Here is a 23,285-nt window from a genome sequence, read left to right on the forward strand (position 1 = left end):
GCCAATCTGGTGACCTGATGACCTGAAGAGGTCGTCCCCTAGGTCAGGTTTTAAAACCTTTGATTTTAAAGGGTAAAAAGATATTTAAATAGTCACAGCTGGTCATAAGTAGGGTTGCAAAAGAACCGAACAATTCGCGAACAACTCGATGTTCGTTCGATAATATGTTCAATCAAGTTCAAACATAGGCTGTTCGTTTGATTATGTTCGTGAATATTATACATCCGACTGATCCATCCATTCGCAAATAATCTGTTCGATTGTTCGTTCGTTTATGTTCGAAAAACATTGTATGCATTATTATAATTTATATTTTTTTCTTTTTTATACTATATTTGGTTTAGTTTGGATGAATTTTTTAATGGTAATCAATAATAAAATATTATGATACTTTTATTTTTCTTATATATATATAATATGTTTGGATTTTTTTTTTCCAACTGTCATCAATAATTAATTATATATGTATATAGCATTGTAATTAAAAAGTAATAAATTATTTTGATACATAGTATGACAAATTTAATTATATAATAGATTGTATAATCAAGTCATGATATATAATATAGTAAATCTAATAACATAATTGGTTCATATTTTTCCAATGTAATCAATAATTAAATATTATAAGATAGTATTTCAATTAATAAATAATAAATATAGTATGGCAAATTGATGAATATAACATATTGTATAAGCAAGTGATATATAGCACTATAGCATAACAAATTTAATAATATAATAGTTTAGTTAAATATAGTATGGTAAATTGATGAACATAACATATTGTATAATTAAGTGATGTATCGCATAACAAATTTAACAATATAATAGCTTTGTTAAATATAGTATGGTAAATTGATGAACATAACATATTGTATAATTAAGTGATATATAACATGACAAATTTAATAATATAATAGCTTAATTAAATATAATATGACATATTTATGAAAATAACATATTGTATAATCAAGTGATATATAGCATGATAAATTTAATAACATAATAGTTTAATTAAACATAAATTAATCACACATTTGTATTGATCATATATTACAATAAACCCTCATACCAATATAAATTTATACATGTTGATACAAAACATATATGTAGACAGTTATTCAAATGAGTTGGTATATATTTTTTATTCGAATGAGTTATTCGATCAGGTATTTACAAGTTATCGAACGAGTTATTCGAACAGGTATTTACGAGTTAGTTGAACGAACACGAACTGATCTTTTGTTAATCGAATGAACACGAACAACCATTCTGTGTTCGTTTGAGTTTGAATACGAAATTGAACAATCAAATATGCTTATCAAATGAGTTTCAAATGAGACTGTTCGTTCGTGTTCGTGTTCGGTTCAATTGCAGGTCTTATCATAAGGGGAAATTCTTGTAGATGAAGACTAATGATGGGTGAAATGATGACATTTTTGTTAAACCACGGGTTTGATGATCAAACTTTGATCTAGATTTCGGCCTGTACTTAATAATATTTTTATATTTTGATGTCCCATCAGTAAACATAACGTTTTGATGTTTTCAAATATAATTTCTTGACTTCGCCAATTGAGTAGGGTCGGGTTTTGTTTGTGAATTGTGAGTAAAGGTTGGTGCAACGTGTTAAATACGAAACAAAAGAATCAATGTCAAGCTTTTCTTTTAGGGGCCTCACTCGTCATTGAGCGTCACCGGTAGGTTAGATTAATATTAGCCCTGTACTGTCATGTTAATGCTTTAATGTGGTAGATCGAGTGGCCCTGGTGGAAAGTTTTAGGTAGGTGGGGACCGGTTCAATAAACAATATAAAAGAATGGAACTGCTTTAGAAGAGGGCCCTACGAGATAACTTTGCGTTTATTCTTTTAACGTTTCCACTTTGTCGTTATCTTTAATTTCTCATTTTTCTCGCATTTTATAAAGAGAAATTGCTATTAATTATTGTTTTTTTTTTTTTTATATTTATAATATTTTAAATAGCTTACATACCAAGTCTAAGGGATGAAAACTTTAATGAATCTCGTTACATTCCAAATTTTGTAATGATTACCACCATTATGAGATTTATAGATCAATTAGGATTTTTAAGTGTATTATTTAAGAGACTTTTAATTTAATTTATTTGGGTTGCTAATAAGTGTAGATATTGAGGAGATTAGCTCAATTGCTAATTTTAAACTCTAAAAGATTAATTGAGATACGCACAAACTGGTTTTTACATTGTGTATTGTAAAGCCAATACTATGGGTCATAATTGTTATACTACACCTCTGTTGGTATATCATTAATGATTAGATTATTTTGTGTCTTACATTATAGGAAAATGATAGAACCACCGAAAGTTGTATACCGAATTTGTGCATCGAATGACGTAGACCGTTGATTAATATTAACTGATAATAAATCAACAGTCAGGATTTTGCTACATCATTCGGTGTACAGATTCGGTATGCAATCTTCGGTAGCTGTAATATTACTCTACATTATAATATAAGACATATTTTTGCAATCTATAACATTATTAAAAAGAATATAGTTACCTTCCTTCACAAATTTTGGTACCTAAAAGATAAAAAATTTCCTTGAAATGAGAATTTTGGATATTGTATTTATTACATGTAACATTATTATTATTATTTTTTCCTTTAATCAACATGCTTTTTACACAAAGTTAAAATAAAAGTGATTATATACTTGATTTCCTTGAAATCTAATAATCACGCAATTTCATGTTACCTTGCTTTTATTTATATATTCTTACGAGGAAATGCTACAACTATATTTGTTGGAGTTTATAAATTTCATAGAATTAAACAAGTATTCTTTTTAATAGGTTATTTTATTAATTTATTATAATTGTGGATGACTCCTAATCTAGATTTAATTATTTAATTATTTTTGGTTAAATAATGTCATAAAAATATAACTAATCTATTAGCGGAAATATTCATTTAATAAGTATTTAAATAATTAATTGTAAAAAAATGCTCATCTTTTACAACCTCTTATATTAAACTATTTAGGAAGAAAAAAAAAAAAAACAAAAAAACAAAAAGAAAGATGAATTGTTAATAGTTCTTGTTATTTGTTTGTGGCTATGTTTGTAATTTTCTTTTCAATAATAAACTAAAGTATTTGTTAAATATATGATAGTGGTAACTTCGTAATATTCGGAGTGGTCTCCAGTATATGTTAATATGTTATATATGAAATAACATGAATAACATCACATCAGATGAAGTGATAACTTCTCGTAGTGGTCCTAAGTATATTAGTAAACATATTTGCTTAATATTCGTAGTGGACTCAAATTATGTATGAAAATAAAATAACGTCAACAACATCATATCATTTTTTTTTTTTTTTTTTTTTTTTTGATTTGGAGTTTTCGGGCCAAACATCATATCATATTAGGTAGGGTGACCATGTCTCCCAGTGGTCCCAAGTATATATTATAGAATAAAAAATATTGTGGTGGTCCAAAATTCTATACGAAATAACATTAATAACACCATATAGTCGTATTCACCAAGACAAATGGCGATCCATTATCGTTTTCAAACTTTTTAGGTAGTAAATTGTGTGGAACTTGGGATCATTTGACCACTTCATATTGAGCAAACAACATGCTCCTATTCGAGGTTTAACGAAATTTCAAGTTCATACTCTGGTTGTATTTATTCTAAATTTTCACCATTAAATTAACACTGTTAGTTAATTTTGACTTCTGATTTGTGCTATTACTATATTGTTCTTAATTTTTTATTTCACTCTACCTAACCATCACCACCCACCAAACCTACTTAACCGTCATTTAAGCCTGACCTGATTCTAACACCAATTGATCAATCCAACACCACTATCAATTGCTATTTAAATTAAGAGTTAGATTGTTGAAACTATTTATTTGAAGAAATTTGAATGTAAAACTGTGATGGAATCTCAGTTTTTGTAATTGATAAAAGGATCTTTTTATCAGGATCCTTACCATTTTCACAAAATGGGATGCCTTTTTTGAAGGTGAAATTAAGATAATTGTAATGGGAATTCAGGGGGAAACAGAGCATGGAATATTCAAACAGAGTAAATTGTAAAGTCATCAAATTTGGAATCTATATATGGAAAGCGTAAAGATCAGAACTTGGATTATTTATCAATATAATTTTCCAAATGTACGTGTTTGGAACCTCACAATTTTCCATTTTGTGAATTCGATAATGGTATGTCGAGAAAGTTTTAATGGGTTCAAACAACACAAATCTTCGACGAATCCATAACCATAGCATTTATGGACCTTGCCCAGATAAAATGAACTTGGGCCTTTTGTATCAGTTTAAAAAAAAAATTGGACTGGAGTGTTCCATAGAAGACGACTTATAATGTGAGTCGTTCTGCATTATCTTTTTAAACTTGATTTTACTCGTGTTTTCGTCCATGCATTATTGCTTTAACTTGAGTTCACATAAATGGTCTGCGCCTATCTTTCTTGACTTGATTTTACATGTGTGGTCTAAAATTTGTAACAAATTAATAAATAAACAATAATGTTATCTTTTTGGAGTGGAGTGCCCACATAGAAGACGACTTATAAAGTGAGTCGTTCATGCATACTCTTGTTAATCACTGAAACCTTGTGTTTTCTTTATCATTTCTCTTGTTGATTTTCTTTTAAAACACCATGGAAATTGCTTCTTCAGTTGTTGCGAGCATTACCGACTGCTTGTTAGGCGCAGCAGGCCGTCAGCTCGGCTACTTGTTTCACTACAACAACAACATTGGAACGTTGGAAAAGCAAGCTAAGGAACTTGCAGGTATCAGAGACAGGGTACAAGGACAAATTGAAGCTGCTGAAAGGAATCTTGAAATTATTGAAACTGATGTGCAGAACTGGTGGGCAGAAGTTGATAAAATCTCTGCAGAAGCTGCAAAGTTTTTGGAAGATGAAGTCAATGCAAACAAGAGGTGTCTCAACGGGTGGTGTATTAATCCCAGATCGCGTTACAGATTCAGTAAGGAGGCGAACAAGAAGAATCTTGTGATTTCTCAGCTCCAAGAAAAAGGGAAATTTGAGAAGGTATCTCGTCCTGCTCCTCCTCCAGGAATTATTTATCCGTCTGAGGTATTTTCTGGAACTTTCGAATCCAGAAAATCAATTATGAAGCAAATCTTGGAGGCCTTGGGAGATGACAACGTCAGTATCGTTGGAGTGTGTGGAATGGGCGGTGTGGGTAAGACCACGTTAGTGACAGAAATCGTCAAACAGGCAGGTGAAGATAAGCGATATGGTGTTGTAGTGATGACAACTGTGTCTCAAACCGTAAATATTATGAATATTCAGGGGGAAATTGCTCGGATGCTGGGTTTCGAAAAAATTTCGGATCATCCTGAATCAGCAAGAGCAAGTTTGCTGTGGGAAAGAATCAAGAAGGAAGAAAAGATGCTTGTAATATTAGACGATGTTTGGAGAAGAATTGAGCTGAATGAGATTGGAATTCCTTTTGGAAATGACCATAGAGGTTGCAAGATTGTGCTCACCTCTCGAAGCAGAGATGTATGCGACGAAATGGATGCTCAACCGATATTTACGGTTGCAACGTTATCAAAAGAAGAATCTTGGGTCCTTTTTAAGGAGAAAGCTGGAGCATGTGTTGACAACAGTGATTTAAACCCAATTGCCAGAGAGATAGCCGCTGAATGTGGTGGTTTGCCGATTGCAGTTGTTACCATAGCAAGAGCTTTGAAGAATAAAAACAAGCATGTCTGGACTGACGTGGCACGACAACTCAAAACGTCTACCCCAACAGACATCCCAGGGTTGCAAGGAAGTGTGATTTCATCTTTGGAGTTGAGCATCAAATATATAGAGAGTGACGATGCGAAATCATTGTTCTTCTTTTGTAGCTTATTTCCAGAGGATTTCGAAATCTCAATTACAGTTTTAGTGAGATATGGAGCTGGTTTGGGATGGTTCAAAAATATTGAGACAATGGAGGATGCTAGACACAGAACACATGCTATTGTAAGTTCCCTTACCTCTTCTTTTCTCTTGATTCATGAAGAAAATGACGATGACGATGACGATGACGATGATAATGAAGATGATGATGGGTATGTTAAAATGCACGATGTTGTACGTGATGTTGCACATATAATAGCACCTAAGTACAACCAAATATTCTTGGTGAAAGCTGGCATTGTTTTAGAAGAGTGGCATGAAAGAGATACATTTGAAAGTCTCACATGTATCTCATTGATGTCAAATAATATTAAAGCTGTACCTAATGGGATTGAATGCCCAAAGTTGCAGTCTTTACTATTGCAAGAGAATCATGAATTGGTTCTCCCTAACAATTTCTTTCAAGGCATGAAAGATCTTAGAGAAACTCAACTATTGCCACTGCCCAAGTCACTTTCTTTGCTTGCGAATCTTAAAACATTGCATCTTAATTATTGCAAGTTGGGTGACTTATCTATCATTGGGCATCTAACCAACCTAGAAATTCTTAGTCTTCGTGGGTCTAATATTAGGGAGATACCTATCTCTTTTAGCCAATTAATTCATTTGAGGCTATTAGATTTGAAGCACTGTCTAAAGCTAAAGCGAATAGCACATGGTGTCATATCCGCTCTTTTTAAGTTAGAGGAGCTGTCCATTTTCCCAAGTTCTATGCTTTGGGATCTTGATGGAGATGGGAGGGATGGGAGAAGCAATGCCAAGCTTGCTGAGTTACAATACTTGTCTAGACTAACTAGGTTGGAAATTTTTATCCCAAACCAAGATCTTTTGCTTGATAATGACATGCTGTTCAAAAAGCTATTGAACTTTACAATAATAATAGGTGCTCCAAAAGTTTTGGATGTGGAGGATTTTTTTGGGACTATGATAAAATACTCAAGGAAAATTATGATCTCAGCTCGTGAGGTTATGATTTCACGATTGCTTGATTGCCTTAAGAACTTGATAATTGAAAAAACCGAGTTTCTATATATCATCGGTTTGGAAAATATGTTTCATGAACTCATAGACAGAGGTATCAATGAGTTGAAAGGTTTAACAATATATGATCAGAATGTAATGTATCTCCTAAATACATTGGAAGGGGCATCGAATTTAACATTCAAAAACTTAGAGGAACATTGGAATACAAAAATATTTCATATATAAGAATGAATGCTACAACAACCTAAAATCCATGAGAAGAGTTAATGCCTTCAATATAAAGAAATACAAACCGTAATTGCATGCAGGAAATCGAAAAGAATAAGAAGCAAGACGCAGCAGAGAAGTGGAAGGACTACTGCAAATATGGTATGAATAACTTCACAAAATTGATCCAAATTTTTAATCGTTATGCCAATTTGAGTTAATTAGTTAATAGTTTGTAGAGGAAGGTAACATGAGAAAGTATAAGGAGCAAAGCGCAAAAGGAGATGATGTTTAATTAATTTCTTCATTTCTAAGCTATGCAGGCTTAGGGATGTGATATAACAACTCAATCAATTGTAGAAATAAAGGAATTTTGATTGTTGTAATAGTTGTACTATTTGAACAATATTTGATGCAAAATACTTTTTCTTTCTTTATTGTTTGATTCATGATCGTTTTATTAGGATCCTTACCATAATCACAACATATATGTTTGCTAGATTCATGTCAGAAAATTGAATGGAAGATTCTGGGAAAGCAAAGCATTGAATAGTAAAACAAAGAGACAAATCCATAGTCGGACAAGCTGAACAGGACAAATAAGATTTTTTAAAAGGGTATATCTACAAACTTTGTACTTTTGACGTAATATGGATATTTAAGATTCTCATTGCAATTTATTATTTATGTCTCATCATACATAAACAGGTGGGGAATATCAGTCCGGCAAGGTGGCAGGTTGACGTTCAATTAGAATAGGAGCTCGACACAGTTATAGGTGAATTTGGGTACCGAAATTTAATTATAAACTACCTATTTAATTTATTTGTATGGATAGGGCAGGGGCGACACATTACTAGAAAAGAAAATGATGAATGGAATCAAAGGAATTTGAATGCTTGATTTATGCAGGGACTTACAATCTATAAGGGTTTTTCCTAATCAGCCCTCAATACTTTTAATTGTTTCAATTATTAAAATATTATTATTCATAATTTGCCGGTTTATTTTCAATGAGTACTTTGTTAAATTTATGCAGGTACCTCAATATGGAAGCAGAAACGGAGCATAGAATGCTCAAAACCCTGAGAACAGGTACGTAACACGAGCACTGTTTTAGCATTGTTGGTAACATATTAATTAATATTATATATATGATACAAAAGAATATCGTTGTATATATTATTAGAATCTGTAATGTATCAAACAAAATTCTCCTCTCCTTGGAGAGTCATTTTACATGAGAAGAGATCATAAAAGAGCAGAAAACGTAATCTAACATTATATATTAATTGGTTATTCTAATTTAAATGGGCTTAAATTAGTGTTGAATTGCTGAAAATTAAATCTTTTAGATTTGGTTAGATTTTGACTTTAAATCATGACAGATGAAGAATTGAGAGCTTTTGGCTACTTTAATTAATTTTTTTCAATTAAAACAATTATTTATCTTAATTCAATGACATATAATAAAATGTGGTTAATTAAAGTTTAGTGTGTATGAAATTCTGTTTTGGTTTTTTTTTATTTTTAAAAATATTGAAAATATTGAAAAAATGAAAAATAAATACGCATTCAATATGTTTATTTGAAAACGCAGAAAAAAAAAAAAGAATTGAATTATTTGATAAAAGTAAATTTAGTTTTAAAATAAAAATTTTAGTTAAGTTTATACAGTATACTGACTGATTATTAATACATGTTTTAGTAAGAAACCATAGGGGTAAATTTGATATTAAAGACAAATTTAAGGGGACAACGATAGCATTGAAACTAAAGGGTCCATATGAAAATAGGAAGATCGGGGGTCTTTAATATTTTCCAGAACAAACCCCTTACAAAAAATCCACTGTTTCTCGGTAACCAAACAGCTTCTCTTTTCCTCTCGCTCTCCTTCTCGATCTTTCTCTTCCTTATTGATCTTCGTTTCCGTCAGTTTCCTCCGTAATTCGTTGAAGAGTCGACTAGAAAACCTAGAAATTTTCATCTGCAAGCGACACTCGAGGCGCTCGACATGTATTTCCCGAAAGAACTGAAAAAAGAATTTCTGTTGAAGCCGCAGCGGAGGCAATGGAAGAAACCTCGAGCAAAGAAGATGCTCTGTCGTTTTTCTCGACCGCGCCTCTCGAGCAACAAGAGGAAAAAGGTAAGTTTCATATAATTTCTTTTCGTGCTTATATTATGGTTAATGCGAAACTAGGACGTATAACGGTAGGTTACCGGATCCGAGGCCTGGAAAATTTTATTTTTAAAAGTAGGTTGCTGGGACCGGAATGAAAACAGTTTGGGACGGTGGCTTCCCCTACATTGCTAGATGGTAAAGTTACCGAGGAACATAATGCCAGGACTATGATTTTTCATTACATTTTTTTTTTTTTTTTTTTTTAAAGATAAGAAATTGGTGCAGTTAGCATCCTTTATGTGCAGATTTTAGGATACAGTGGTAGCGTGATCTGATGAATTGTTTCATTTTTTTGGTAGTTGTTGGAATTGAAATGAAATTATTACTATGTGTTAAGAAATAAAATCGATAATCTAAATGGAGGTACAGTTTCATTTCTTTGAACAATAGTAGTCTTATATCATTTTAAATTGTAACATTTACGCGTGGGTTATAACATTTAACAATATCAATCTGTCCCGGATTGTGTAATGTATGTGATGTTAATGTGATGAATCCTGTGCCTGTTGCGGCGGTGTAGTGGTAAAATTCATAAGTTATGGTTGTATTGATGTATACTTTGAGTGGGATGGGAGAGAGACTAAAATGAATGATTTGTAGGATGACTAAGTGCTCGATGATGAAATTGAAGAGGATAAGCTGTGTTGGAATCAGGATGGCTCTAAGGAGGTAGTGGATTATGCATTATTCAGCACTTCTTATTCGAATTTGAAATCTGTTCTTTTATTTTTGGGATAAGAAAAGTCTACCAATTAATCTTTCTTATGAAATAGTTAATTGATTGTCACCATTGGTATTTTCTTTGCATTCAGTTTTCTGTGTGCTTTTGCAACTTTTTCGTTGGTAGATCACGATGATCTGGTTCTGAAAATTAAGCAACAAAAATGAAATTTCTGTTAACAAGAGGAGCTTATAATGAATGTGGTCGGAGTGCTTCTCTAGAAGAAGCTTTCAAGTAAAATTGTGTGTTGTTTGTTTTGTTTTTTTTTTTTTTTTGGATAAAAGCAGCTAAAAGAGATGTTGGGAAAGCACTTACTGAGTGATTTAACTTTTAATTGCATTTCTAAAAAAATAAGTGCAACATAGTTTTCTACCAAAAACGATGGATGGGGGTTTTAACTCCAAAGTGCTACAGTTTTTACTAGACACACTAATATATATGTGTGTGTGTGTGTGTGTGTGTGTGTGTGTGTTACTTAGTTATTTATTTTTTATTATTATTTATTTTTTTTTTTGCAGGAAGAGATGATAAAAGTATGTAGAGGAGGCAGAGGTTGCGATGAGTTTGATAGTGACTTTGATGAAGACGTGAGTGTGTTCTGTTATATGAGACATTCATCTGTTTTTCGGTGTTGGGTTTGCTTTTCGCAGATTTTTTATTTTTTGTTCTACACTATTAGAGTATCTTTATATATGATTTGACTTACACTTGTTGGTGTGAGAACCTGAATCTTTGGCCTCTTAGTTGAAACTAAGGGCCTATACCACCAGTCAATCATGGGCTTACATCAAGGGTATTTGTTGTTACATTATTGGGCCCTTGATTTCTTTGTGTTTCTACCAATTATGGTTCTGGTGCCACGTTTGTCTATCTCAATACCGGAAGAGACTCTCTGCACCACAATGTTGTCACAGTTGTAATTTGTGATCCTATAAGTTGGCATGAATGTTTATCCAGTCTTTTATATTTTTTCGATCTTTAGGGAATAAAAAGGAAAAGGGAAGGAGAGGAGAAGAGGATGACCCAAGAAGAGATTGCTTGGAAGCAGCTCAGACAGGTTAGGCTATAGCAGCACATGGTGTTTTGATGTCATCTCATGAATTCTGGAAAGTTATTAATATATGAAGGTTAGGACAATTCCTTATACGAGCTCAACTTTAATGCTGCTGTGAACTGAATGTTGTAGAGGTAATGAAATAAGGACTTAGAATGGTAATAGTGGTAGAGGAGGAAGTTAGAAAAGGCACTAGTACACAAAGCTGTCTATGGTGGCCCACAGATATGAATTTGTCAAATGATGGTAAGCATTCTCTGATTTGTTATTGATCTGGAGTTCTTCACTTTAAAAGTGATCTCCCACTATAGATTGTACACCGTTGTTATATGAAAGCGTTTTATATTTTATAAATTTCTCGTACAGATTATTCATATCTGGAATTCAGTAAAGGCGCTCCACTCTCAGTCAGAGATTCAACCACATCTGTTCCTTGTAAGTCATCGTATCTAAGGGGTTGCAAGCTAATATTTTTGGAAAAAAAAAAAATGCTGGTGGGGCATCCACTGAAAATGGTAACGTCAACATCCTGCGAGCTTGTAACGCCAATGACTCAATTTCTTCTAGTTATGCTTTTAATTCAATTATTCAATTATGTGGCCTTCTGAAGTTGCTATAAATATACAGGCCCCTGCATGAATAATGATTCCCCTCCCACAGGGTTGCAGCTTCCTAGGACGGGCTGTAGTGGATATAATCATTGCAGATTTTTAAGGGATAAAACTGCAATACATGTTAAAGTGCCAAATATTATTTAAAAAGAAAACATCTTGTAACATCTGGCTTTTAATGTCATCTAATTTTCCAGGCTCTCTTCATGTGCACTGAATTGCTTCACCAAAAATTAACATAAAAAATCCCATTCTCCACTAACCTTGTGTTTTATTCATGGAAACCAAATGCATAGAGTTCTGAAGCTCTACCGTTAAAGTTCCATCATCCATGATAACACATTAGTTTGACAAAAGAAGAGCTTGGATTGGCTCACCTAGTCACCTGAATTTTTTTATTTTCAATATATGGTTTTGTGAAATGTATTTACCTGTTTTTTGTATTCATAGGCCTGAGGTCTTTGGTGCATTGATGATTTACTGAACGTTTTAGTTTGTGCATGCTCTTGATTTTGTTCTTGATATGTCTTTCCAGATCAGGGAAGGCTGTCGTGCAGTGACCGAATTGCTGCCAGGAAGAGTATATTAAGGCATTGTCTTAAAACCCTTGTGGGCCAATGAGAAATGCATGCAAAAGTTTTCGATGTGAAGGATCTTTTCCGAAGAAGGACAATCAAATATTCAAGGAAATATGATCTCCGCTAATGAGGTTAGTGATTTCATGATTGCGTTGATGTGTTTAAGAATTTGGTAAGGGAAAAACAGAATATCTCTATATCAGTGGTTCGGAAAATATGTTTCATGAACTTGTAGATAGTGGTCTCAATGAGTTGAAAGGTTTAATAATACGTGATTAGAATGTGATGTTCTCTAATACATTGGAAGGGGCATCAAACTAACATTCAAAAACTTAGAGGAAACTACAAATCTGGAACCCTGCCAACTGGTTTGAATACGGTCATGGTGAACCCTCAACCTAGTCCTTCAATAAGCTAAAATCGTTAGTTGTTGCTTAAGTGCCAACAGGTTGTCAAAACATTGTTCCAAAGTCATTTGTTACATAAGTGTGGAAAGAGCCCAAAGTTATTAAAACTATTTTCACCAGCTTTTATGCAGAGTCTTATTTGTTTGGAAGAAATAGGTTATGGGATTGCAGAATTTAGAGGAGATCTCATCTTCGGGACGAAAGAGAAGAGGAATATGAGGAAAAGGGTATAGCCCACCTGGAGGAATGATGACAAACAACTCGCCAAGTTTGGGAAACTGTGACTTCTATGACATAATGGGTTGCTCTAAATTGAAAAACCTCTTCAGCCCGTCCTTAGTCAATAGACTGTGAAGCTTAGAAGCCTTGCATAGTTGAGCTCAAAACTACATGAAATAATCACAAATGAGGAAACATCAGAAAATAGAGGATTGTTTATTTTCCTAGTTTGTCCGCGTTGCGCCTTGGAGGTCTAGGATAAACATTGGTCATTTTAGCTAGGCCATATTTATTGAATTCCCAGTTTTGGCAGTCTCTTGGATTATGATGTCCAAATATGAAGATCTTGGTTACGGAGAAACAATTGACACCAAACTCAGCAAAGTTATTATGATTATAATGATAAAAGAAGACGAGGAGGGGTAACCTAACCTCACATTGCAACAATTGTTTCAGTGATAGCTTTAATATAAAAGAAATCAACGTAATACACAGGACATGGAAAAGAATAAGAAGCAAGACGCAGAGAAGTCACGAAGGACTGCCTGAAAATATGGTATGAATCACGTTCACCAAAATTTATCCAAATTTTTTTCAGTATTGCAATGAGTTAAGTTAGTTAATATTGTTGTGTAGAGGAAGGCTAACATGAGACAGTATACGGAGCAAAGCACAAAAGGAGAGATGTTTAATTTCTTCATTTCTAAACATATGCAAGGCTTAAGGGATTGTCTATTAACAACTATAATTGTAGATAAATAAATGAATTTGGTGGTTGGAATGTTATATTTTTGAACAATATTGATGTAAAAACTTTTATCTTTCTTCAGTTGTTTGATTCATGCATTTTTATAGGATTCCTTACCATAATCACAACATATATAGTTTGTTTAGATTCATTTAGGAAATTGTAACAGAAAATTCAGGGGAAACACAGAGCATTGAATGGTCAGCACGAAGAGATTAAATCCATTGTTCGGAAAATAGCAGACAAGCTGAAGAGGAAATGGTTTCTATAGTTTCTTCTTCGTGCTTATGTTGTGGTAATGCGAAACTACGCCGCTGTAATGGTAGTGTTACGGAAGCCGAGGTTGGAAATTTTATTTTTATAAGTTACGTACCGGAATGAGAGAGTTGGATGGTGGCTTTCCCTGCATTGCTAGATGTAAAGTTACAGGAGAACATAATTGCCAGGACTATGATTTTCATTAATTTTTTTTTTTTTTTTAAAGAAGAAATTGGTTGCGTAGCATTCTTAGTGCAAATTGAGGATACAGTGGTAGCGTTACCGAATGAATGTTTCAATTTTGGTAGTTGTTTGACTTGTAATTAAAGTATTACTATGTGATAAGAAATAAAAATCGATAATCTAAATGAAGGTACGTGTCATTTTGAACAAATAGTCTATATCACTTTTAAGTGTAACATTTACGCGGAGTTTAAACATTAAACATTGTCAATCCTGCCTGGATTGTGCACATGTATGTGATGTACATTTGATGAAAGCTGTGCCAGTTTGCTGCCACGTAGTGGTAAAATTCACAAGCTATGATTGGTATGATGTAAAATACCGAGTGGGCAATGGAGAGCTAAAATGAATGTTTGGCAGGAGACTAAGTTGCACGATGAGAAATGAAGAGGATGAGCTGTTTGGACATCAGTGCTCTTAAGGAGGTAGTGGATTATGCATTATTCAAAGCATTCTTATTCGAATTTGAAATCTTTCTTTTATTTTGTGGATAAGAAAGTCTACCCTTATCTTTCTATGAATAGCTTAATTGATTGTCCCATTTGTATTTTCTTGATTCAGTTTCTGTTGGCTTTGCACTTTTTTCGGTAGATCATGATGAGTTTCTGAAAATTACGCAACAAAATGAAATTGGTGTGTAAAAGTGGATTCTTATATGAACGTAGTTGGAGTGTTTTGGAATTGCTGCTCAGAAGAACGAAGGAAAGTTCTTCAAACACTCTAATAGGAAAAATAGGAAGAAGGTGTGATGATGATGATGATGAAGGAAGAAGAAAGGTAGCTAAGTAATGTGGTCTTGAAATTAACATTAATGTTGTCAATTTTCATTTCTATTGTTTTTGTTTGATGGTTTAACATATTAATTGCATAATTTATACGGGACTATAAAATAGGATAAGCTGTTTAGTGTCTAGTAAAATTTGTTTTCAAAACTAAAGGTGTGGAATCAAAGCTATTCTATAAGAATTTTCAGTAGATGTTAGCATTTTTTTTTTTTTTTTTTAAATTCGAACCCTTTAATGCGACTCCAAATGAAAATACATTTTGTACACAATTGATTTGAAGCAATTTTGATTCAACAGATGGGGCGAACTTAGCAAATTTTCTTTGATTGGAATTTTTATTGTTTATATTTTAAGTATGATTGCTTACATAACCTAAATCATGAGAAGAAAAATGTTGTAAATAGCTCAATAAAAAGAATCAAACGTAATTGAATGCAGGAAGGAAAGAATAAGAAGCAAACGTTAGGAAGCCAAAGGTTACGGAAGTACATCAACGAGACCAATTTTGCAGATATGGTTGGATATAACCGTTAATATAGATGCCCAAACAAACTAACCTTAAAAGTTAATTTTACAATTAAACATTAATATAATGTTGGAATTTAGTTTACTTTCTAGTAAATTAAACCTTAAAAGTAATTTCATATAGGATTAATTGGAGTTGTTTATGCTTTGTAGAAGAAGCGCCAAAGGGGAATTAGTGTTGAATTTGATAAAAACACAATGATGAAGGTGTATGGAAGAAAAGGTAAGGGAGTGGCACGCAGATAAAAGGGAGGTGATAGGAAGATTCTTATTGTAGAAAGTATTGAGGAGTATATTGGGCTGGGACAGATGGCATTATATTGGTTGGTCAGGAAGGGAAATTCGGTTATTGTGTGAAAATGAATGAGAATTAAGGAAAAGGATAAAGAGAGAACTGTTTTATCGAGAGGAAATTGGGAAAATGGGAGCAGCTAGCCCTCGAAGCTTAGATTTAGGTAAATTGAGGAGTTAGCCCTCGAAGTTCAGCAGGCTGTGTTCATTTTGTTGTTTGTGTTTTATCAATCTGTTAATGTTTGCTGAGCTAAAGTTGTTCTTGACTTAGTATAGACGCGGTTTTATATATATATATTGCGGATGCTTTTTGGGTTTTTTTTTGGCGACTGTTACTGTTTTGGTTGGGTTTGAGATACTGGATGGGATCTGTCAAATTTCCAATTTAAGCTATTCAAGAGCTGGGATGTTTTATAAGAACTCAATTCAATTGTAGAGTGATAAAGAGTTTGAGCGTTGTAAACATCTGTACTATAAGACATTTTCTTTCTTCTGGTCTTAGAAGCATGATCATTCTATAGGATCCTTACCATAATCACAACATAGTTTGTTTAGATTTATATCAAAAAAATTGTTATGAAATTCAGGGGAACACACAGAGCAAGAATGTGTAGCACAAAGAATCAATGATTTTCAGAAAAGCAGACAAGCTGAAGAGGTTTGTGATAACATTTCCATTTATATTGTCTGTTGAATTTTGATCATTAAAATTTTCACCGAAATAGCATGTATGTTTATATTAGCATATACTTTTTGCTACCATATCGGATTATTAACCACTACACAGATCCAAGTAGTAACCATGACCCTCTTTCCTTCTTTTTCTCTTAGTGGCAGACAACTTTTTGACATTCCTTACAAATTTAAGAGTTTTGAGTGTTGAAACTATTTATTGGAAGAAATTTGCAGGTAAAATTGTGAGGAATCTCAGTTTTCTGTAATTCAAAAAGGATCCTTCACCTCCATGTTCACAAAATGGGATGCCTTCTTTAAGGTTAAATCCTATAATTGTAATGGAAATTCAGGGGAAAACAGAGCATGAAAATTGAAATGGTCAAACAGAGTAAATTGCAGAGTCATCAAATTTGGGATCATTCAAGTGTTATTGGATTACTTGTAGATATAATTTTCCAAAATTTCTACGAATCCATAACGATAACATTTATGGACCTTGCCAGCTAAATGATCTTGGGCTGTAACCTACCCTCCCGGTAAGGAAGAAGAATTAGCATTGATGAGATGAACACAACATCACGAGGTATCATTAATCTCTATTCCGTTGTAGATGAAATGTGAAAAGAGGAAATTGGCGTAAGGTATCAGAAGGCTTAGGTAGGCCTTTAGCTTTACCAACTTTGTCTTTTTATTGATTAAAAAAATATTGCTTTTGATAAGCGTCCATCTTTTCTACTTTTAGACCAAGAAAATAATTCACAGATCCAGTTCAGAACAACTTTATAGATTCTTATAGATAAACCTGAAGAAAATGAGTTTATTTACTAAATCTTGTAATTAATTATGAAATAAAATGCCACAATTGATGTTATATTAGTTTATGATATTACAATACCCATAAATGATGCATAATTTTAAACACATCTAGATTTATACATACACATTTGTCTAAATGGTGTCAGTGTAAATCGTGTTTTGAAAGGGGATCTAGCTAATTTATATCAATTTATTAGACCCTTCCATTAAAGGTCAATAAACTCTAAAATAAATTACAGGCTTAAGCTTACACTGTCATCAACCTAGATTGTTAAAAATGAAGTTTATTGGGCAAATTCTAGAAGAGCAATTCCCCACAACCTCTTTTACAATCTCATTAATAACGTCAGGTCATTCAACTTTTCACAATCTCAAATAATAGTCATTCATACCTCTTTCAATCTCAATAATAACTCGTCATTGGTCAGTTCGCAAAATAATCCAATTGACATATGATGAACCATCAGTGTTATTGGATTATTATAAATATAATTTCTAAATGTATCTAATGGCATATGATGAACACACACACATCACGAGGAATCATTAATCTCTTATCGAAGCCTTAGGCCTTATAGCTTTTACCAACTTCGTGTTTTTATTGGGGTAGTTGGAATCCAAAGATATTTGGTCTCATAAATTCAACAAAACCCCTTTAGTCTTACTATCCACATGCATTAACAATCCCCCAACCCCACCTCCCATCTGCTCCTTCTCATGTCTCCTTCTTGTTTTCAAAGACACAAATAGCTAGCTGGCCCTCGGTACTAGTTACTAAATGACATTATTAACCTGCACCCATCTTTCTCTTTTTCTCTTAGTGGCAGACAACTTTTGACATCCTTACAAATGTAAACAATAGTTCAGAATTTATAATCCATGCGGTGATTTTGAGGAATCAAGAATTAAATTAAGGTTGATAGAATTATGTTTATAATTCTTGAATATTATAATTAGTCATAAAATTAGAATGTAATTTTCAATGAGTTTTGTTGAATATTTTTCAGGTACTTAAAATATTGGAAGGAGACATAGCTGCTCATCATATGGCTATAATTTAGCCGGTCAAAATCCTAATTACCCAAAAATTGTATAAACATCTATGGTGAAGACACTCCAATTTTATGTTATAACATTTTGTATTTAGTTTTTCTTAGAAAATTTGGAGTAATTATTAACCGATTTAGTGCATTATATCACTGTAATCTAATATGGAATCTGTATATTTTCCAAGTTTTTATTTAAAGTAAGGTAAATTTGAATTCAGATCGGAAAAATCAGATATTGTAATGGAATTCAGAGGAACCCGTGCTAGAATGCTCAATCAGAGTCATAAAATTGGAATGTGTAAAGATCAGAACCATTAAGTGTTATCAACAAATTAATAGGAAGATTCACTTTTCATTTAAAAATAATAATTATTAGATTATTAGGGATTATGCCTTGATAATGCGCCCATCTTTTCTACGTCTAGACTCTAGACCAAGAAAATAATTAACAGGTCTGTTGTATAATCATGCACCATCTTTTCTTCTTTTTCCTTAAGTGCAGACAACTTTATCAAAAGTAAACAATAAATGTTATCTTTTTGAAGAGGAGTGCACGATATAAGACGACTTATAAAGGGAGTCGTTCATGCTGATCATACTTTGATAATCACTGAAACCTTGTGTTTTCTTTATCATTTCTCTTGTTGATTTCTGTTAAAACACCATGGAATATGCTTCTTCAGTTGTTGGGAGCATTACCGGAGCATGCTGAGCTACGAGCTTGTTCGGCGCAGCAGGCCGTCACTCGGTTCTTGTTCACTAACAACACAACATTGGCGTTGAAAAGCAAGCTAAAAACTTGCAGGTATCAGAGCAGGGTACAGGACAATTGAAGTGCTGAAAGGAATCTTGAATTATTGAAACTGATGTGCGAACTGGTGGCAGAAGTTGATAAATCCTGCAGAAGCTGCAAAGTTTTTGGAAGATGAAGTCATGCAACAATAGGTGCTAACGGGTGGTGTATTAATCCCAGATCGCGTACAGAGTCAGTAAGGAGGCGAAGACAAGAGTTGGGATTTCCAGCTCTAGAAGATGGAAAGTTGAGAAGAAGTATCTCGTCCTGCTCCTCCTCCAGGAATTATTCTCGTCTGAGGTATTTTCTGGACTTTCGAATCCAGAAATCAATTATGAAGCAAATCTTGGAGGCCTTGGAGATGACAACGTCAGTATCTTGGAGTGTGTGGGATGGGCGGTGTGGGTAGACCACTTAGTGACAGAAATCGGCAAACAGCAAGGAAGATAGCGTATGGTTGTTGTGTGGACAACGTGTGTCTCAAACGTAAATATATGAAATTCAGGGGAAATTGCTGCGGTGGGTTTAAAAATTGCCGACTAGCGAGAAGCAGAGCAAGTCCCTTTGGGAAAGAATAAGAAGGAAGAAGATGCTTGTAAATTAGACTGTTTGGAGAAGAATTGAGCTGATAAGATTGGAATTCCTTTGGAATGACCATAGAGGTTGCAAGATTGTGCTCACTCTCGAAGCAGAGATGTATGACGAAATGGATGCCAAACCGATATTTATGGTTGCAACGTTATCAAAAGAAGATCTTGGGTCCTTTTAAGGAGAAATGGAGCATGTGTTGACAACAGTGATTTAAACCCAATTGCCAGAGAGATAGCGCTGAATGTGGTGGTTTGCCATTGCAGTTGTTACCATAGCAAAGCTTTGAAGAAAAAAAACAAGATGTCTGGACTGACGTGGCACGACAACTCAAAAGTCTACCCCAACAGACATCCGAGGGTTGCAAGGAAGTGTGATTTCATCTTGGAGTTGAGCATCAAATATTGAGAGTGAAGATGCGAAATCATTTTCTTCTTTTGTAGTATTTCAGAGGATTTCAGAAATCTCAATACAGTTTTAGTGAGATATGGAGTGGGTTGAGGTGGTTCAAAAATGTTGACACAATGGAACATGTTGAGACAGAGCACAGTGCTATTGTAAGTCCCTTATCTCTTCTTTCTCTGATTATGAAGAAAATGACTATGATGAAGATATGGTGAGAGAGTATGTTAAAATGCATGATGTTGTAGTGATGTTGCACATATAATAGCACCTAAGTACAACCAATATCTTGGTGAAAGCTGGCATTGTTTTAGAAGAGTGGCCTGAAAGAGATACATTTGAAAGTCTCACATGTATCTCATTGATGTCAAATAATATTAAAGCTGTACCTAAGGGATTGAATGCCCAAAGTTGCAGTCTTTACTATTGCAAGAGAATCATGAATTGGTTCTCCCTAACAATTTCTTTCAAGGCATGAAAGATCTTAGAGTTCTAGACTTGAGTGAAACTCAATATTGCCACTCCCGAGTCACTTTCTTTGCTTGCAAATCTTAAAACATTGTATCTTAATCTTGCAAGTTGGGTGACTTATCTATATCGGGCATCTAAGCAACTAGAAATTCTTAGTCTGTGGGTCTAATATTAGGGAGATACTCTCTCTTTAGCCAATTAATTCATTTGAGGCTATTAGATTTGAAGCTGTCTAAAGCTAAAGCGAATAGCACATGGTGTTATATCAGCTCTTTGTAAGTTAGAGGAGTGACATTTCCAAGTTCTATGCTTGGGATTTTGAAGGATGATGGGGGATTGGAGAAGCAATGCCAAGCTTGCTGAGTTACAATAGCTTGTCTAGACTAATAGGTTGGAAATTTTATCCCAAACCAGGGTCTTTTACCTGTAATAACATGCTGTTCAAAAAGTTATCGAACTTTACAATAATAATAGGTGATCAAAAGTTTTGATGTGACCATTTCTTGAGATTACGAAAAATACTCAAGGAAAATTATGATCTCAGGTGGTAAGGTTATGATTTCACGATTGCTTGATTGCCTTAAGAACTTGATAATTGAAAAAACCGAGTTTCTATATATCATCGGTTTGGAAAAATGTTTCGTGAACTCATGAGACAGAGGTTCAATGAGTTGAAGGTTTAACAATTGATCAGAGTAATGTATCTCCTAAATACATTGGAAGGGGCATCGAACTTAACATTCAAAACTTAGAGGAACTAAAATCTGGAACCTTGCCAACTTGATTGAAATACATGGTGAACTCAACCAGTCCTTCAATAAGCTAAAATCTTAAGTGGGTTAAGTGCAACAGGTTGGCAAACATGTTCAACATTGTGACAGGGTTTCAAAATTGGAAAATTGCAATAGATAATGTAAATCATGGTATATATATTCAATGTGAAGGCTTAAGGTTGCAAAATGGAGAAACAAAGCTCTCTCATCATTAAAGAATCTACATGGGAAAAACGCCAGAGATGACGAAATATGGAAGGTGACACTCAATACATAAACCTCTGTACTTGAATAGAATAAGTGTGAAAGATGTCCAAAGTTAATTAAACTATTTTCTCAGTGTTATTGCGAAGTCTTATAGTTGGAAGAATAGAGATATTGATTGCAAGAATTTAGAGGAGATCTTCATCTTCGGGATGAAAGAGAAGAAGGAATATGATGAAAGGGTATAGTACCATGGAGGAAAGATCACACCACAACCTCCCCAAGTTTGGGAAACTTGACTTCTATAAATTAGAGGTAGCTCTAAATTGAAAAACAATTTTTACCCGTCCATAGTCAAAAGACTGGTTGAAGCTTAGAAGCCTTGTGATAGTTGGTGCTCAACACTACATGAAATAATACAAATGAGGAGCCAGCAATACGAGGATTGTATTTCCTAGGTTGTCGTCTTTGCGCCTTGAGTCTAGATAACATTGCTGTTTTAGCTCAGGTCATATCATTGATTTCCCAGCTTTGGAGTCTCTTTGATTGTGAATGTCCAAATATAAGATCTTTGGTTATGGAGAACACATGACACCAAAACTCAACAAAGTTATTATTGATTATCTTGGTAAAGAAGAAAGATGGTGGGTAACCTTCACTCCACGTTGCAACAATGTTCATAGAACAGGTATGTGAATGATTAGTTATACATAATAAACAGTTGTACATTTTTTACTATTTTAAAGAAATGAAATATTAAATGCAAAATAATTATTTTTCTTTATAGTGGATGATTGATGCTATTGGAAAATTTCAGGGGAAAACAGGCATCGATAAGAAATATGTTTTGAGCATTGATCAGAAAATATGTTTTAGGCTATGTAAATATAGTTGCTATCAAAACTTGAAATTGTGTTTTAATGTTTGAAAATGAATTGGTATCATAATATATAAATTATGTTTAGTTGCACAAATACTTTAATAAGTTTAATCAAATACTAAGATCTAAAAATCTGATTTGTTTTGCAGGAGGGAAGACGAAACAATTAGTCAACAACGTAAATGGTATGAATCATGGAGTTGATTTTCATAAAAAAAAAAAAAAAAGGAAAATTTTGGGTAAATGTCTCTTTTGTTTTAAAAAAATAATTGTTTGTGTTATTATATTTTTTTTGAATCACAAGAAGACAGGGTGGTGGTGGTGATGATGTAAATGATGTGACAACGACGATGATGAAAGAAGACGAGGTAGCTAGTTAATATTTTTTTTTCAAAAATATTTGTTTTTGTTTTTTTATCAATGATGATTGAGACATAATTAAAACAGAATGATAGAAAAATTTTTAAAAACTAATTGCCATTGAAAACTTCAAATTGTGTATTAATTTAGAATGATTTTGTATCATATATGACTATCATCTTAAATTATCTTTAGTGCATAAATACTAATCTTACATAAAATCTAGTAATTGAGTTGATGTTTCAATAACCAAGTACAGTGTACATTGAAATTTCACTTTCAAAAAATTTATTTACTGTATAGTTGTAATTGCATCTTCGAATTTTTCTCCTTTGAAATCTAATTAACATTAGGCGAATTCTTAACAATACTTCTATGTTGTTCATAATATAAAAAAAAAGAACTTATAAAATATTAGGTAAATGTCTCTTTTTGTTTTTTAAAAATTAATTGTTTGTACTTATTATTTATTTGAATCACAAGAAGACAGTTGTATG

General features: G+C 33.2%; 1 protein-coding gene across 1 annotated transcript; it reads left to right on the plus strand.

Annotated features, from left to right (window-relative positions):
- Positions 1–4,611: 4,611 nt before the first annotated feature.
- Positions 4,612–20,702, plus strand: LOC116135102 (disease resistance protein RFL1-like). The gene is made up of 2 exons (XM_031420800.1): positions 4,612–6,370; positions 20,573–20,702. Exons 1-2 carry the CDS (start codon positions 4,687–4,689, stop codon positions 20,653–20,655), a joined length of 1,767 nt encoding a protein of 588 aa, XP_031276660.1. The 5' UTR covers positions 4,612–4,686; the 3' UTR covers positions 20,656–20,702.
- Positions 20,703–23,285: the final 2,583 nt, after the last annotated feature.

Source organism: Pistacia vera, unplaced genomic scaffold (genome assembly GCF_008641045.1).
Source record: "Pistacia vera cultivar Batoury unplaced genomic scaffold, PisVer_v2 Contig294, whole genome shotgun sequence".
NCBI classification, from domain to species: domain Eukaryota; kingdom Viridiplantae; phylum Streptophyta; class Magnoliopsida; order Sapindales; family Anacardiaceae; genus Pistacia; species Pistacia vera.